The sequence below is a fragment of the Nomascus leucogenys genome, chromosome X (genome assembly GCF_006542625.1).
Source record: "Nomascus leucogenys isolate Asia chromosome X, Asia_NLE_v1, whole genome shotgun sequence".
Classification (NCBI taxonomy): domain Eukaryota; kingdom Metazoa; phylum Chordata; class Mammalia; order Primates; family Hylobatidae; genus Nomascus; species Nomascus leucogenys.
The window spans coordinates 18,487,353-18,506,174 of NC_044406.1; the positions used below are offsets into that span (position 1 = coordinate 18,487,353).

Consider the following 18,822-nt stretch of genomic DNA (forward strand, 5'->3'; position numbering starts at 1 on the left):
TAGCTCTTTCACTTTAATTTTTTAAGGTCCAATAAAAAGATAACAAAGGAGATTCACAAGGTGTGTTTAGGATGGTAAACCAGGCCTTCCAGGAACATAAGGCAGTATGATATAACCTTTTAGGCTCCATGACTGGCAGAAAATACGAACAAACACCTCTGTAAACAGAGTGGCAAGAATAACTCTCTGGAGAGGGTTGTCATGCCTCTGAATGTGAGTTGACTGCAAAGTGGAACCCCCAAAGGACTTTTTTCCTCCAATCTTGGAATCTAGTTCCATGTTCTCCAAGACCACTTGACTCCATGCACAGTGAGTGAACACAGCCCACTCACTGCATGGGAGGGGTCTTGGCTTCATCAGCACAGCTCAGCCAACATTCAGAAAAGTTTGTTACTTCCTAGATAAGAAAGAGCAGCAGTTTTATACCAGAGAAACCTGGAAACACCACCTTAATCCAGTAATCAAAGTTAACATCACCAGTAATTAAACAAACTGACATCATAGCCTCCTCATATGAGGTACTGAGAAAGACCCAACACCTCTGCCAGGAGATTCCTGACCAAAGAACACAACCTGAATGTAATTAGAGGAAACGTCAGGCCTATCCAAACTGAAGGCAGTCCTCAAGACCACTAGCCTATATTCTTTAAAAATGTCAAGGTCGGCTGGGTGCAGTGGCTCACGCCTGTAATCCCAGCACTTTGGGAGGCTGAGGCGGGTGGATCACAAGGTCAGGAGATCGAGACCATCCTGGCTAACATGGTGAAACCCCGTCTCTACTAAAAATACAAAAAATTAGCCGGGTGTGGTGGCATGTGCCTGTAGTCCCAGCTACTCGGGAGGCTGAGGCAGGAGAATCACTTGAACCCAAGAGGCAGAGGTTGCAGTGAGCTGAGACTGCACCACTGCACTCCAGCCTCGGTGACAGAGGGAGTCACCATCTCAAAAAATAATAAAATAAAATAAAATATAATATAATAATGTCAAGGTCAGGAAAAAGAATGGCTGAGGAACTGTTTCAGTTGAAAGAAGACTAAGAAGATGAGACAATTAAATGCAATGTGGGACCCTGGGTTGGACCCCAGACCATGAAAAAAAAAATGATATAAAAAATCTTATTGGGCCAGACCTGGTGGCTCATGCCTGTACTCCCAGTACTTTGGGAGGGCGAGGCAGGCAGATCACTTGAGGTCAGGAGTTTGAGACCAGCCTGGCCAACATGGTGAAACCCCATCTCTACTAAAAATACAAAAATTAGCCAGGTATAGTGGTGTGCCCCTGTAATCTCAGCTACTTGGGAGGCTGAGGCAGGAGAATCACTTGAACCTGGGAGGCAGAGGTAGCAGTATGCCGAGATCACAGCACAGCACTCCAGCATGGGCCACAGAGCGAGAGTCTGTCTCAAAAAAACCCAGAATCTTATTGGGACACCTGGCAAAAGTTGCGCATACATTAGAAATTAAGTAACAGTACCAAGTTAAACTTTATGATTTCCATAACAATGGAAAATAATGTCTTCGTTCTTAGGGGCAAAGGGGTATGATGTCTGCAAGTTACTCTCAAACGGTTCTGGGAGAAATCTGTGTATGTGTGTCTGTGTGTGCATCTATGGAGGATGAATGTGAGAAACTGTGCAAGACTGAGTGAGGGTGACAGGGGATGGGAAGGATGACAGAAATGTGGCTACACATTAATACAGGATAAAAAGTGTGGAAGAAAGAGTTCTGTGTTCTAGTCTTGTGATTCTTTTGCAAGGTTAAAATGATTTCAAAATTTAAAAGCTGAAAATATTGGTCTAAATTCAAATGATCCTCTGATAAGACTCAAAAATACAGGACTGAGTGAGTATACAGGTATGGTTGCAAGGAGGGGACATCACTTGACATTTTCAATTACCCTTTTCAGGAAGAATTTCAGATAAGAATGTAAAAGCCTACTGGAGAACGATGTGGCGGCAAAAACAGGAGTTAAGTCGCCCTTGTGGGAGCCTAGTCTGCTGTAGATGCTTATCTATGGGAGAGGATAACCAAGCCACACATCTCCCAGAGAAGCTTATGGGAAGGGCACCCGGCCAGGATCCATTAAATGTCCTCAGCCATCAAAGGGATAGCCTGGGTCTGGGAGGGAGCCTTCCACGGGCCTGTGATTTGGAGTAAAGTGGGAGGTACTTATTTCGGGCCATCCAGACACCTTTATCCTAATTTTTTCCCTCATATGGAACATGTTTTGTTTTCAATACATGATAAAGTGAAATTAAACTAGGTCCCTGAAACAAAACTGATCTCAGCTATGATCTACCTCTGGAAGTGATTATCTTTGGCACACTGAATTTTCCAAAGTTGGCCACAATAATATCTCCCATCCCACAAGATCTTATCTTTTGAGTTTATCTCTCCATCCCATTGAATCTAGGTTGGCCTGACTGCTTTGACCTATAAAATACAGCAGACAAGTAAGGCTGTACCAATTCAGGGCATAGTCCTTCACTGGCCTGACAGCTTCCGCTTCCTGACCCAAAAGATGCTCAATCTTGGGGCCATTTCTTGTCGGAACCCAGTCACTGTGAGAAGCCTAAGCCATACAGAGAAGCCATAGTAGGCACTCTGGTTTGACAGACTCAGCTGAGCTCCCAGCCAATAGCCATCATCAACTGCCAGGTGGGAAAATGGCCCATCTTGAACCTTCAGCTCATCTGAGCTCTAGGTAACTGCAGCTCCAGTCAACACTGGACTGCAATGGCATGGAAGACCCTGGGTAACCCAAGTCAACCCACAGAGCACTGCACAAAAGATCCAAAGAGAGAACCTCCCGGTAAGCTCAAGTCACAGAACTGTGAAAATGAATAATAAATTACTGTTTAAGCAACTCAATTTTGGGGGCTTTGTAACAGCAGTAATAGATAGCTGAAATGTTACCTATCGTAATGGCCAAACTGACTTAGAATATATTTCTAAGAATATAAAACCATTAGAGAATATTTCACGCTGAAGACCTGGAAGTACAGGCAGCATCAACACTCAGAGGCAGAGACGGGCTGGACAAATCCACTTGGCCACACTGGATTTCTTTTCTCTAGGTTACGGGAACAAAGCTATGCTCCATCTATGTCTTTCAGAGTGTTTTTGAATCTAGTTTTCTAAAACCCATGCAAGTACCCAATGATGAAAACAATAAAAATAAACTTGAACGCTTAAAAGAGCAATGCTATTAACATGCACAGCCACCCAACAGTGGCTTAGCTTATCTGACATCAGGCAGGAGAGAACAATGCACTGTCAGAGCTTAGGAGGTCACAGGAAAAGAGATCATTAATCACATGACCTGCCTGGGATTCTGGTTGGGTGACTTCGAAGGGCTCATTAAGCCCCTTTTCAAAGCCACATCATTTCCAGTGTGTTTTAAAAATCACACACTTGGTCTGCACAGAAGGAATGTCAAAAATACCAGTTTTGGTGGGGGTTTGTTTTGTGTGTGGCACCATTCTAAAAATCAAGTAAGTCTTTTTTATTATGTTTTTCCAACACTGAGTATGCAAGAGAATATTTACAAAACATGTAAGGTATAAAGAATGATATAAATGGCCAGGCGTGGTGGCTCACGCCTGTAATCACAGCACTTTGGGAGGCCATGGCGGGTGGATCACTTGAGGTCAGGAGTTCAAAACTGGCCAGGCCAATATAGTGAAACCCTGTCTCTACTAAATATACAAAAATTAGCCAGACGTGGTGGTGCGTGCCTGTAATCCAAGCTATTTGGGAGGCTGAGGCAGGAAAATCGCTTGAACCTGCCAGGCAAAGGTTGCTGTGAGCAGAGACTGCGCCACTGCATTCCGGACTGGGCAACAGAGTGAGACCCTGTCTCAAAAAAAAAAAAAAAAAAAAAAAAAGAATGATATAACTGGTCAGGTGCAGTGGCTCGCGCCTGTAACCCGAGCACTTTGGGAGGCAGGGGCAGGTGGGTCGTTTGAGCTCAGGAGTGAGCAAAGGGCAAAGTCCTCAAGCAGGTTTGGTCTCAGCATTTTCCCTATCTGCCAGGCGACCCTGCCCTTGCCCCCCAGCTTCTCCTTCCCTTCTTACTTGCATCCCATACCACTGCTATGTCTGAACGTTTGTGTCTCCAAAACATGTGAGTTGAAACCCTAACCCCATGGTGGTGGTATTAGGAGGTGGGGTCTTTGGGAGGTGATTAGGTCATGAAGGTGGAACCCTCCTGAATGGCATTAGTGCCCTTATAAAAGAGACCCCAGAGAGCTCGCTTGTGCCCCTTCCATCATGTGAGGACACACTGAGAAGATGGTTGTTCATGAATCAAGAAATGGGCCCTCACGAGACACTGACTCTGGCCATACCTTGATCATGGACTTCCCAGCCTCCGGAACTGTGAGAAATACATTTCTGTTGTTTATAAGCCACTCAGTTTAGCAGCCAAACAGACTAACACACACAGACTAACTAACAAACAGACTAAAACATACTGAGCACCTACTGTGCAACAATAAATCAAGACAGTTCCCAACCTCATAGCAGTCTAGCAGGAGATTGCTAAGTGTAAAATACTAACACCAAGCAATGAGGCACAGACCAAACCCGCTATGCCCTAGTTTCATGCATGGCTCTGCTATAATGTCACCTTCTCAGAGAATCCTTTCCTGATCACCTTATCCAGCTACTCCCTTCCACCACTCTGTCATCTGAACCGGTTTAATTTTTTTTCCATAGTGCTTATCACCACCTGATCTTATCCATGCTGTTCACTGTCACATAAGCTCCAGGAGGGCAGGGACTTTTGCATCCTCGGCCCTTAGAAGAGGGCTGGATGTTAAGTGAGTGAATGAAAGAAGGCTGCACACGATGCTCTGTCAACACAGAGAAGGGGGTGAATTCAGCTTTGGCTGGCTCTGGAGAGGATGATGGCTAAGCAGAGTCCTGAGCAGATGGGTAGCTCTTTGGAGTAGGGCCTGTACTGTGCTCAACTGTGTACAAGGCTCCCCCTACCTTGCTGGAGGTTCCTTGAAACAGGGACTGTTCTCACTCATTTGGGGATTCTCTGAGGCACTGGGCATAGTGACCTGCATTCATTCATTCCACAAATACTTAAAGCACCTACTATGTGCCTACTAGTGTTCTGGAGAGAGTGGAAATTAAATTTTTGTTATCTAAATTAAACTGCATAAAAAAATCTGGAATTTTAACCAAGTCTCTTTGATCAGGGACAGCTTTTACAAAACTCAGATGATGTGTCCTTTAAAATATAAAATAGTTGGCCAGGCTTAGTGGCTCACACCTGTAATCTGAGCACTTTGGGAGGCTGAGGCAGGCATATCACAAGGTTAGGAGATTGAGACCATCCTGGCTAACATGGTGAAACCCCATCTCTACTAAAAAAAAAAAAAAAAACCCACAAAAAATTAGGTGGGCGTGGTGGCACGCACCTGTAGTCCCAGCTATTCGGGAGGCTGAGGCAGGAGAATTGCTTGAACCTGGGAGGCAGAGGTTGCAGTGAGCCGAGATTGCACCATTGCACTCCAGCCTGGGAGACAGAGCGAGACTCCATCTCAAAAAAAAAAATATATATGTGTGTGTGTGTGTGTGTGTGTGTGTGTGTGTGTATCAAATAGTTCTAGAAACACAATCTTCTTCAACATTTTTGACTTCACATTATTCTAAGTGAAATAATGCAGAAACAGAAAACCAGACACTGTATATTCTCACTTATTAATGGGAGCTAAACAATGAGTACACTTGCATGTGAAGAAGGGAACAACAGATATTGAGGCCTACTTGAGGGTGGAGCATGGGAGGAGGGTGAGAATCAAAAAACTACCCATTGGGTACTATGCTTATTACCTGGATGGCAAAATAATATGTACACAAAACCCCTGTGACATGCAATTTATTTTATTTTTTATTTTTTGAGACGGAGTCTTGCACTGTTGCCCGGGCTGGAGTGCAGTGGTGCGATCTCAGCTCACTGCAACCTCCGCCTCCCGGGTTCAAGCGATTCTCCTGCCTCAGCCTCCTGAGTAGCTGGGATTACAGGCGCATGCCACCACGTCTGGCTAATTTTTTGTATGTTTCGTAGAGATGGGGTTTCACTATGTTGGCCAGGCTGGTCTCAAACACCTGACCTTGTGATCCACCCGCCTTGGCCTCCCAAAGTGCTGGGATTATAGGTGTGAGCCACCGCACCTGGCCTGTGACACACAATTCATCTATAGAATAAACCTGCACATGTGCCCCTGAAACTAAAATAAAAGTTTTTTAAAAAAAGATTTTCGGCCAGGCGCGGTGGCTTATGCCTGTAATCCCAGCACTTTGGGAGGCCAAGGTGGGCGGATCACGAGGTCAGGAATTCGAGATCAGCCTGGCCAACATGGTGAAACCCCATCTCTACGAAAGATACAAAAATTAGCCGGGCGTGGTGGCACACGCCTGTAATCCCAGCTACTTGGGAGGCTGAGGCAGGAAAATCACTTGAACCCTGGAGGCAGAGGTTGCAGTGAGCTGAGATTGCACCATTGCACTCCAGCCCGGGTGACAGTGTGAGACTCCATCTCAAAAAAAAAAAAAAAAAAGATTTTCAACTTCAAAGAAACAGCACAGAGCCAGTTGTGGCTTGCTTCTGAGAAGCCAACTCCAGAAACCCCAAAACCAACGAAAGAACTCCATCCTTAATATTCTGTTCCTCTAGAACTACTCCTGGTACCAAAATAGTTCTAGAGGAACAGAAGTAATAGGATAGATGTATATATAAAGAGGAATTTATTAAGGAGTACTGACTCACAATGACAAGGTGAAGTCCCCACAATAGGCCATCTGCAAGCTGAGGAGCAAGGAAGCCAGTCCTTGCTATCTGAATTGCCTATCATGAACTGGGTGCTTTCTGACCTATCTAGCCATCAAGTGGGGTGTGCACGGCAGCATTCTATCATCAAATGGAAATGGTATATACATGATCGGGCTCGAGCAGGTCCTGAGGGCACAAGTAAATTACATGAGGAAGTGGCTCAAATGCCCTGTCACCCTGCCTTCTCTCCCCCAGCCTGCACCGATGGCCTCATGGGTGGTGGTGGAGGGTTCCCTATGATCAGTTGACAGAGGAAGAGAAGACTAGGGCCTGATTTACAGATGGCTGTGGATGACATGCAGGCACCACCTGAAAGTGGACAGCACGGCACTACAAGCCCCTTTCTGGGACATTCCTGAAGGACAGTGGTGAAGGGAAATCTTCCCAGTGGGCACAACTCCGAGCACTGCACCTGGTTATGCACTTTACTTGGAAGGAGAAATGGTCAGATATGTGATTATATACTGATTCATAGGCTGTAGCCAATGGTTTGGCTGGATGGTTAGGGACTTGGAAGAAGCATGATTGGAAAATTGGTGACAAAGAAACGTGGGGAAGAGATATGTGGATGGACCTCTCTGAGTGGTCAAAAACTGAGGATATTTGTATCCCATGTGAATGCTCACCAATGGGTGACCTCAGTAGAGGAGGATTTTAATAATCAAGTGGATAGGATGACTCGTTCTGTGGACACCACTCAGCCTCTTTCCCCAGCCACCTCTGTCATTGCACAATGGGTCCATGAACAAAGTGGCCACGGTGGCAGGGATGGAGGTTACACATGGGCTCAGCAACACAGACTTCCACTCACCAAGGCTGACCTAGCTACGGCCACTGCTGAGTGCCCAATCTGCCAGCAGCCGAGACCAACTCTGAGCCCTCGATATGCACCATTCCTCAAGGTGATCAGCCAGCTACTTGGTGGCAGGTTGATTATACTGGACCTCTTCCATCATGAAAAGGGCAGCAGTTTGTACTCGCTGGAATAGATACTTACTCTGGATATAGGTTTGTCTATCCTGCACGCAATGCTTCTGCCAAGACTACCATCTGTGGAACCATGGAATGCCTTATCCACTGTCATGGTATTCCACATAGCATTGCCTCTGAACAAGGCACTCACTTTACGGCTAAAGAAGTGCAGCAGTGGGCTCATGCTCATGGAATTCACTGGTCTTAACATATTCCCCATTATCCTGAAGCAGCTGGATTGACAGAACAGTGGAATGGCCTTTTGAAGTCACAATTACAATGCCAACTAGTTGACAATACTTTGCAAGTTTGGGGCAAAGTTCTTCACAAGGCTGTGTATGTTCTGAATCAACGTCCTATATATGGTACTGTTTCTCCCATAGCCAGGATTCACAGGTCCAGGAATCAAGGGGTGGAAATGGAAGTGGCACCACTCACCATCACCCCTAGTGACCCACTAGCAAAATTTTTACTTCCTGTTCCTGCACCATTACATTCTGCTGGCCTAGAGGTCTTAGTTCCAGAGGGAGGAATGCTGCCACCAGGAGACACAACAAAGATTGCCAGCTGGACACTTTAGGCTCCTCCTACCTCTAAGTCAACAGGCTAAGAAGACAGTTAGTGTTGACTGGGATGATTGACCCAGACTATCAAGATGAAATCAGTTTACTACTCCACAATGGAGGTAAGGAAGAGTATGCATGGAATACAGGAGATCCCTTAGGGCATCTCTTAGTTTTACCATGCCCTGTGATTAAGGTCAATGCAAAACTACAATAGCCCAATCCTGGCAGGACTATAAATGGCCCAGACCCTTCAGGAATGAAACTTTGGGTCACTCCACCAGGTAAAAGACAACGACCTGCTGAGGTGTTTGCTAAAGGCAAAGAGTATACAGAACGGGTAGCAGAAGAAGGGAGTCATCAACACCAGCTACGATCACAGGACCAGTTGCAGAAACGAGCACTGTAATTGCATGAGTATTTCTTCCTTATTTTGTTAAGAACATGTCTGTGCATGTATACACTTACTCTGGATATAGGTTTGTCTATCCTGCATGCAATGCTTCTGCCAAGAGTACCATCTGTGGACCCATGGAATGCCTTATCCACCATCATGGTGGATGAAGAAACTATTATCATTTCCTTTCTCTTTCCTTTATCATGTGACATAAGATTTATTGACGTCATATCAGCATTTAAGTGTTAACTTTATGTAACAGCATTTGGGTTGGGGATTGGTGTGCTTCCAGTTGTAGGAAGGACAGGCGTAATTATGACCTTATTATTTGTCTTTATTTGAAGATTATGTATGATCTCAGGAGATGTGTATGGGTTCAAGTTGACAAGAGGTGGACTTGTGATGGTTAATATTGAGTTTCAACTGGATTGGATCGAAGGATGCAAGGTACTGTTCCTGGATGTGTCTGTGAGGGTGTTGCCAAGGAGATTAACATTTGAGTCAGTGGACTGGAAGAGGCAGACCTACCCCCAATCTGGGTGGGTACCATCTAATCAGCTGCCAGCACCGCTAGGATAAAAGCAGGTGGAGGTGGCTCACACCTGTAATCCCAGCACTTTGGGAGGCCGAGGTGGGCAGATCACGAGGTCAAGAGATGGAGACCAACCTGGCCAATGTGGTGAAACCCTGTCTCCACTAAAATTTAAAAAATTAGCTGGGCATGGTGGTGCATGCCTATAATCCCAGCTACTCAGGAGGCTGAGGCAGGGGAATCGCTTGAACCTGGGAGGCAGAGGTTGCAGTGAGCCGAGATCACGCCACTGCACTCCAGCCTGGCGACAGAGCAAGACTGTATCTTTAAAAAAAAAAAAAAAAAAAGCAGGTAGAAGAGCGTGGAAGGACGACTAGACTGGCTTAGTCTTCTGGCCTACTTCTCCCATGCTGGGTGCTTCCTGCCCTCAAACATCGGACTCTAAGTTCTTCAGCTTTTGGACTCTTGGACCTTTGACCACAGACTAAAGGCTGCACTGTCAGCTTCCCTACTTTTGAGGTTTTGGGACTCGGACTGGCTTCCTTGCTCCTCAGCTTGCAGATAGCCTATTGTGGGACTTTACCTTGTGATCGTGTGAGTTAATACTCCTTAATAAACTCCCCCTTATATATACATCTATCCTATTAGTTCTGTCCCTCTGGATAACCCTGACTAATACAGGCTGTTTCCCTTTCTTATGGTTTGTGTGTTCATTGGAGTAGCACTTTTAATTTCCTTCAATAACTTTTCCTTTGCATTCATGACTTGGCTAACTGGTGCCAGAGGCCTAGCCTTCAGCCCATGTCAGCTTTTGATGTGCCTTCCTCACTAAACTCAATCATTTCTAGCTTTTGATTTAAAGTGAGAGATCTGTGGCACTTCCTTTCACTTGGACACTAAGAGGCCATTGTTGGGTTATCAATTGGCCTCATTTCAATATTACTGTGTCAGGGTGTAGAGAGATCCGAGGAGAGGGAGATGGGGGAATGGCCTGTCAGTGGAGCCGTTAGAACACACACATTAAGTTTGCCATCTTATATGGGTGCAATTCATGGCACCCCAAAACAATTATAACAGTAACATCAAAGATCATTGATCACAGATCACCATAATGGATATTATAATAATAATAATAAAGTTTGGGCCCTCCCTCCCTCCTTCCTTCCTTCCTTTTTCTTTCTTTTTCCCTCTGTGGCCCAGGCTGCAATCTACTCGGCTCGCTGCTGCCCCGCACCGCGGACTGCCTGTGACTGTCGGCGCGCGCCGCCTGCTTTTTCTCCTTTCCCTGCAGGTGCGGTTTCGCCATGTTGGCCACGCTGGTCTCCAGCTCCTGACCCTGAGTGCTCTGCCCGCCTCGGCCTCCCGAGGTGCTGGGACTGCAGACGGAGTCTCGCTCACCCGGGCTGGAGTGCGGTGGCATGGTCTTGGCTCGCGGCAACCTCCGCCTCCCAGCCGCCTGCCTTGGCCTACCAGGGTGCGGGGATTGCAGCCCCTGCCCGGCCGCCACCCCGTCTGGGAGGTGGGGAGCGTCTCTGCTCGGCCGCCCTTCTGCCCGGCCTCCCCATCTGGGAAGTGAGGAGCGCCTCTGCCCGGCCACCCATCGTCTGGGAAGTGAGGAGCGCCTCTGCCCGGCCACCCACGTCTGGGAAGTGAGGAGCGCCTCTGCCCGGCCAGCCATCGTCTGGGAAGTGAGGAGCGCCTCTGCCCGGCCACCCATCGTCTGGGAAGTGAGGAGCGCCTCTGCCGGCCACCCATCGTCTGGGAAGTGAGGAGCGCCTCTGCCCGGCCACCCCGTCTGGGAAGTGAGGAGCGCCTCTGCCCGGCCACCCATCGTCCGGGAAGTGAGGAGCCCCTCTGCCCGGCCGCCCCGTCCGGAAAGTGAGGAGCGCCTCTGCCCGGCCACCCATCGCCGGGAAGTGAGGAGCGCTTCTCGTCTGGGAAGTGAGGAGCGCCTCTGCCCGGCCACCCATCGTCTGGGAAGTGAGGAGCGCCTCTGCCCGGCCACCCATCGTCTGGGAAGTGAGGAGCGCCTCTGCCCGGCCACCCCGTCTGGGAAGTGAGGAGCGCCTCTGCCCGGCCCCCGTCCGGAAGTGAGGAGCCCCCCCCCCCCCCATGCCCCTGCCCCCCCCCCAGTGAGGAGCGCTTCTGCCCGGCCACCCATCGTCTGGGAAGTGAGGAGCGCCTCTGCCCGGCCACCCATCGTCTGGGAAGTGAGGAGCGCCTCTGCCCGGCCACCCGTCGTCTGGGAAGTGAGGAGCGCCTCTGCCCGGCCGCCCCGCGTCTGGGAAGAAATGAGCAACGCGTCTACCCGGTCGCCCTGTCTGGGAAGTGAGGACCGCCTCTGCCCGGCCGCCCCGTCTGGGAAGAAATGAGGAGCACCTCTGCCCAGCCGCCCCGTCTGGGAAGAAGTGAGGAGCACCTCTGCCCAGCCACCCCATCTGGGAAGAAGTGAGGAGCGTCTCTGCCTGGCCGCCCCGTCTGGGAAGTGAGGAGTGCCTCTGCCCAGCCGCCCCGTCTGGGATGTGGGGAGCGCCTCTGCCCGACCGCCCCGTCTGGGAGGTCTACCACGGAGGTCAGAAGCAATGTGGGGGCTGGACGTGGTGGCTCACGCCTGTGGTCCCGGCACTCTGGGGGGCCGAGGCGGGTTGATCACTTCAGGCTAGGAGTTCGAGACCAGTCTGGCCAACATGGCGAAACATGAAAAATACAACAGACAAACCAACCAACCAACTCAGTGACAACAAAACAGGTCTACCCTGGAGTCATACTCTAATTTTTTCTATTTTCCTCCCTTTCTGATCCTTTATCCCACTTTCTTTTTCTTCCTCTTCCTTCTCCTTCTTCTTTGTCAAATAGAGGATTGAGTTATTATCACTGATCCATATAAAGTCCCTCTCTCATTTAATTCCCACCCCCCATTTCTATTCCCCGACTTCCCATGTGCAACCTTCCTAATATGTTTGATACGCATCTTTTTGTTTGTATGTATTTTTAGAAAATGTTTATTGTTTTGTGTGCAAAAAAAAATTAATAAAAAAAAAAAAGTTTGGATATTTTGAGAATTACCAAAATGTGACACAGAGACAAGAAGTGAGCACACACTATTGGAAAAATGGCATCAACAGACATGCTCAATGCAGGGTTGCCACAAACCTTCAATTTGTAAAACAAACAACAACAAAAAAAAAAACAGTATTTGTGAAGTGCAAAGTACGACACAACTAGGTATACCTATAATTCTCATTTCGATGGAAGACACTACCATTTACAATAATAATGATGAAACTTGCAAGCTAGTATCCCTGCAGGGACCATGAGTCCAAATTCCAGCAAGACAGAGAGAGGGTGGAACCTGTAAAACTCTCAGCGTAAACTAAGCTTTTCTTTCTGTTAATGCAAATGTCCAAAATTAACACCAGAGTAATGATGCATGGGTGGAAGCTGAAAAAGGCTCAGAAATAAGACAGAGGGAAACGGATCATAGAGTCCACATAATAAATTTAAAGAGGTGGTAAGATAACAACACCATAACCAAAGATGGGCAATACTAGCACAGAAAGGTTGCAATGAACTAAAAATAAAGAAAGAAAGAAAAGTAGGCTTTTAATTCAGTGATGTGCTATGGAAAGATTTTCCTTATGGAGGACAAACACATCAATGGCAGGTATTAGTAGTGTATCAAAACCATAGTGATCTCTAAAAAAAATTATTAATAGTAGTGAAAAAATCTCTGTTAGAAAGCAACACATTGGAAATTTCAGAGCTGATGTCATCTTTAAATATTTTTGACAAATTCGCAAGTGTTCATTAAATTTGTGTTTATCCAACATTCTCTGAACTAAACTGATACACTGAATAAGGTTTATATGACTCTCTCCATATAAAAACTTTCCTATTTTCCCAAATTAAATCATATTTCTCTTTCTTTCTCTGCCCTAAAGATGGTTTCCACTGTCCTACTGGACTGAGTTATTTACTGAGTCTTTTGTCAGTTACTGTCAGTAAAATATTTTAATGACTTAAGACCTTGGTAGGCACATAGTTATTGTAAATTTTTCAGTTACACGGTTTCATTGGTGAGTTTACCTAGTTCCTAACAAAAATTAGGCATGGTGGCATTATGGTGAATGGGCATAGTGGTCCCAATTACTTGGGAGTCTGAGGCGGGGGGATCACTTGAGCCCAGGAGTTGGAGGCTATAGCGTGCTGTGATTATTATGCCTGTGAACAGTCACTGCACTCCAGGCCTGGGCAACACAACCAGACCCCATTTCTTAAAAACACACACACATATATATTTGCTTCATTAAAATACTGCTGATCATGGCTGACAAGTTATTACTGTCTCTCTATTAAAGAGAGAGACAACAAGGTGGGGGAGAATGTGAGGAGGAGCCCAAGCCCAATGCAATCACTTAAATCCAAATGCAACTGGAAAAAAGAATACCAGAAAAGCAGAATGGAATTCATGGACCTAAAGAGAAAATGCTGAATGCATCATCTTGGTAAATAAAAGCCCTGTTATGCACTGGAGTCCCTTAGCAAAGGATCTTTCACCCAGAAGATACGCAGAGAGTCAAGCCAGGTAACTCCAAGGCCAGCATTTCTCCCACTTACCTCTTCCGGCTGGCCACGCCTCACGGGGGAGCAGGAGCTGCAACACTGGATGGCACAAAGCCCTAGCAAACTGACTCATGACAGACTGGCAAAGGGGAGAGATGCTTACTTGGATATCACAGGAGAAGATGGTCTCTTAGGAATGCCTCCAGAAAACTCGCATCTTCTCAGAGGGGACTCGAAGTTCACAATGGGAAGAGAAGTTGCTGTTCGTTGCCCCCGCTTCACCTTCTCCACCTGTAGGGGACACAGGACAGCCACAGTCCATGACTGGCATTACTTCCACAACTTATAAGACTAATACCCCAGATGGAACAATGCACAGCTTTCTTTCAGAGAGATCGATATGAAGCTATAATGCTTCACATGACAGGCATCTTTGTGGGAAGGCAGGATGAGGTCATCACATTTACATTATCCAGTTAAAAAAAATCAGCCTCAAAATGCAAAGATTTCCTTCTCCTTGTTATCTTTCAAAGAGTTAACAACAGAACCATATTATGGTCTTAGACATACAGGAACTGAAAAGAGTACAAAGATGTAAAATCACTACAAAAAAATTACAAGTGGGTGAAAATGTGGTTACAACATCCAAGACAGTGAGCTGTGGCCCCTGATGGTATACATGGTATAATGGGTCTGCAACCCCACCTAGTCCTGTAGGTCTTCCCAATACCTCCTTTGGCAGAAGGGAACAGACATCAGTGCCCAGCCTGCAGAAAGTGCCCCACAAGGGTTAGCTCCCTTCTCTCCCTATCACACTTTTCTGCAGCAAGTCCTCATTTGGCTCCCACACTCACATCCATCAATCCCTTTCAACACTAATCCACTGTATAGTAAAATCTGAGAGTCTAAAACATGCACTTCTAAGAGCCACAACAGATTTAAAAAGAAAATATGGCATTATAAAATGCAGTAGCTTTGAAGTAAGTCCTGACATTATTTGATATTCCTCCCTTCGACAGGTGAGGCTTAATTCCTCTCCCCTTGAGCGTGGGTTGATCTTAGTGACTTACTTAAAGGACACTGCAGCTTCCCGATAGCTTGCCTGGAGGGAAGCCAGCTGTGGCATCATTTGGATACTCAAGCAGCTTTATGGACAGGCCCATGCAGTGAGGAACTGAGGCCTCCTGCCAACAGCCATTAATGAGCCGTCTCAGACGAGGCCCAGCCATGCTTTCAGATGATGCAGCCCTGGCCAACATCTTGACCACACCTCATGAAAGACCTTGTACCAGAACCACTAAGTCACTCTGAATTTCTGACCCAAAGAACCCATGAGTTAATAGATATTTGTTATTTTAAGCTGCCAAGGTTTGAGGTAATTTGTTAAGTAGCAATCGATAACTAACAAAAGTAGTATGGCATTGTGTAATTTCTAAATAAATAGACACAATTGGGGGTGCCTGCTCAACATTTAATTTACTGATAGTGCCAGTATGCCATCAAAAACGTTTAAGCTTGGCATAGTAACGTGCCTGTAGTCCCAGCTACTCAGGAGGCTGAGGCAGGAGAATTACTTGAGCCTAGGAATTCAAGGTCAGCCTGGGCAACATAAAAAGACTTCATCTCAAAAGAATATTAAATGATTATTTTTGTAGGTAAAAGTTGACGTAGATCCTCAGTTCTACTTAGGTGCACAGGCAAGACTGACCCAGAATCAGATATCCGTAACGAGGAAGACAGAGGATATTTAGAACATTCCTTCTGACTCCTGTCCTCTAGAGGGCAGGCTGTGACAAGGACATCATTAAGAATTTGCTCCAAGGTACTAAGACTTCAGAGGGTGCAAAAAGTTAAATGATTTTCAAAGGTTGGGTAAAATTTTGAACTAAATCTACCCTTTCCTGCTTTGAGCAGTCCCAGGAGATTGATGGAAACAGACAGCCCAGGTCAAGCACAGAAGTAATCACACCATCAGACAGAACACAGTCTAGAGGAGTGAGTGGGTGGGTGGTTTTAAACCTACCAGAGAGGCCTCTCCTCCTGCAAGGGCTTCTTTCCCAACATCTCCTGCACCAGATGTAGATGTAGATGTAGCTTTCTTCTTCTCAATGTTTCGAGTGGGTGAAGACTTGTAAGAAGGGTTAAGAGGGCCAAGAGGAGCTAAACGAGGACAGACATGGAATACTAGAAAGTTACAGTATAACAGCCAGAAGGACAGAGAGTACAGATGGAAAAAGTAGAGCAGAGAGTTGGGAAGAACACATTTCTGTTAAAATATGACCTGGGCAATCAATATCATACTTTTCTATTGTACACAGGATGGATCTTACCCTAAAAAGGCTCCCATACTCAAGAGTCAAATTTATTCAAGTTTATTTCAGGGGTTAAAAGTCTGTACTTTGGAGCCACAGAGACCTAGCACTGCCACCTAATAGCTGGATTACCTTGGGCAGGTTACTTAACCTCTCTAAACGTCGATTTCCTTGTGCACAAAAGGGTTAACATAGCAGATCTGACTGCTGTGCTTAGAAAGGACTGCTTACATGGGTGGCCCTTGGCTGTCATCTGGGAACTTAGATTTCAGGAGGGTTCCCACCATTAACTGATGGATGTCTAAACTGTTTATACAAACAGTATGGTTTATGCTAAGCATCTGCTTTTCTTGTGGAGTGTGGAATCTGGGTATGTGCCTGGCAGGGGATGTCTACATATCTAGCCCCCAGTAAAAACCCTGGGCACTGAGTTTCTAGCCAACTTCCCAGCCTGGCAACATTTCATACATGTTGTCACAATGTGTTGGTAGAGGAATTAAGCTCGTCCCATGTGACTCCACTGGAAGAAGCCTTTTGGAAATCCACACCTGCCTACCTCTAGACTTAGTCCCATGCACCTCCTCCATTTGCTAGTTGTTTCATGTTTCCTCCTATAATAAATCATAGCCATGGGCCGGGCATGGTGGCTCACCTGAGCTTAGGAGGTTGAGACCAGCCTTGGCAACATGGTGAAACCCCAGCCCTTCAAAAAATACAAAAATTAGCTTGGCATGGGGGCACCCTCCTGTAGTCCCAGCTACTCTGGAGGCTGAGGCAGGAGGATCGCTTGAACCTGGAAAGTTGAGGCTGCAATGAGTCAAGATCGTGCCACTACACTCCAACCTGGGTGACAGAGAAAGACCCCATCTCAAAAAAAAAAAAAAAAGCTAAGAAAGAAAAAATAAGTCACAGCCATGAGTGCATCTATGCTGACTCTTCCAAGTTCTCCTAGCCAATCATCAAACCTGGGGTGGTCTTGGGGAACTCTGGCACAACTAATGTCAGAAATGGGAATTGCTGGAATGACTCTGATTTGCTGAAACATGGTAAAATCACATTTTGGGAAAAGGACAAAAGGGTGGAGAACAAACTTGTGATGCCTGGGTGGCTATGAAGTTATCCATGGTATAAAACAGCAGCTGAGCTGTTGTGAGAGGTAAAAGTGACCTACGGAATTTAAAGATGACCAATACAGCTCCAAGAGAGTTGGCTTGATGGATCCCCCTGGTTGCTTTTGGCTGTAGGATGCTAGCTAAAGTGAGGGAAAAAGCACAGCCCAAGTGATGCCTTTGGTTTTTGTTTTCTCCTCCAAGTGAGAGTTAGACACAACTTCCTTGCTTTTTGCCAGCAGTGGGTAGGTTGGAATTTAAACTCCAAAACTCAGAACAAGTCTCTGTAGTAGATTTTTCTGCTATGACTTTTGTCTAATAGAGCCTCTGAAAAAGGGGAGATATGAAAAGATAGGCAATTTCTAGAAAAAGACATGCTTTTGGAGTTTTAAAAATCGAGTAGGGACCACTATAAATATAGAATGCCCTTCATGGGGCCCACAACTGTAAAAAGATCCTGGATGCTGCTAGACTGGGTCACATACAAGTGCCCACAAGACAGGGCTTGTTCTCTGATGGGACCATCCACAATCAAGCTGCTCATTGGCTCTATTATTTCTGATGCGGAGTCTGATTATATTCCCAACACATGATTCCTACAAAAGCTCCAAGTCACATCACAGGCAATGTGACTCTTTCAGCTATCCCTGACAGATTGAACTCCATCCCCTCTGGGCAATGTGTCACTGCTGCTGATGCTTTGTGTTTAATTTTCTGGAGTAGTTGCAGTTTATAATAGACTGAGATCCTGACTATATTTCCTCTACCTTTTTCTCACTACACGTCAATAAAGCAATTTGTTAAATGCAGCTGTCACTGGAAACGGATTGATCTTTTCTAGGCTGCTCACTGCATAAATGATCAAGATGAAAGGGCTCAGAGGTGATACAAACCTACTTTAAAATGTTTTGAAAATTTAGGATTTTAGCCTAATACCTGAACACAATATATCTTTCTGGTTAAGTTGGATAAAAATGGGTTTTAAGAAATGCTTTTGTCCTTTCTTTGAAAGGTCTTGGTGAGAGTAGGGGATGATTAAGAAAATGTAAAGTTTTGATTATTGAATAGGACATGGAGAAAAACAACATAATCCAACACCTGGGCGATACAGGGATACGGAAGGACATTTGTGTTCTGTTTTCCATAACTGCTCCTGGAAGCGCTCTCCTTTCTGAAGGAAAACTCCTTGTGCTGAAAGCACCTTGGACTCAGACCCATGGCTGAGCCTAGATGGCATGTGACAGCATGACTATGAGCCGGCAGGGGTGGGGCCAGCTCCTACATGTCCCCACAGAACACCTCCAGATGCCATCTGCACTTGCCAGGAAGATGAAGTAGGGTTACTGGTAGAACTGTTTGGGACTGATGGCCTCAGGCAGCCCCCATAAAACCTGGGATTGAGCTGAATTACCTGCCCTGGACTGAACACCCTGAGGCACCAGTCACCACAGTGGGAGGCCACGCTGGGGAATGCCTGACCAATGATACCCTGCTAGTATGCCCTAACATCTTCAACTCTTTGTTTCCA

General features: G+C 46.2%; 1 protein-coding gene across 4 annotated transcripts in view; it reads right to left on the minus strand.

Annotated features, from left to right (window-relative positions):
- The window catches only part of MAP7D2 (MAP7 domain containing 2), a 113,505-nt gene that overhangs the window by 23,442 nt on the left and 71,241 nt on the right, over positions 1-18,822 (minus strand). For 3 of the 4 annotated variants that reach the window (XM_030806400.1, XM_030806399.1, XM_030806401.1), the window contains 2 exons: positions 15,897-16,033; positions 14,037-14,164 (listed from right to left, as the gene is read on the minus strand). In XM_030806400.1, coding sequence (XP_030662260.1) covers positions 14,037-14,164; positions 15,897-16,033 — 265 coding nt within the window. Of the gene's footprint in view, positions 1-14,036; positions 14,165-15,896; positions 16,058-18,822 lie in introns of all 4 variants that reach the window. The other variant, XM_030806402.1, reaches the window with a different exon arrangement.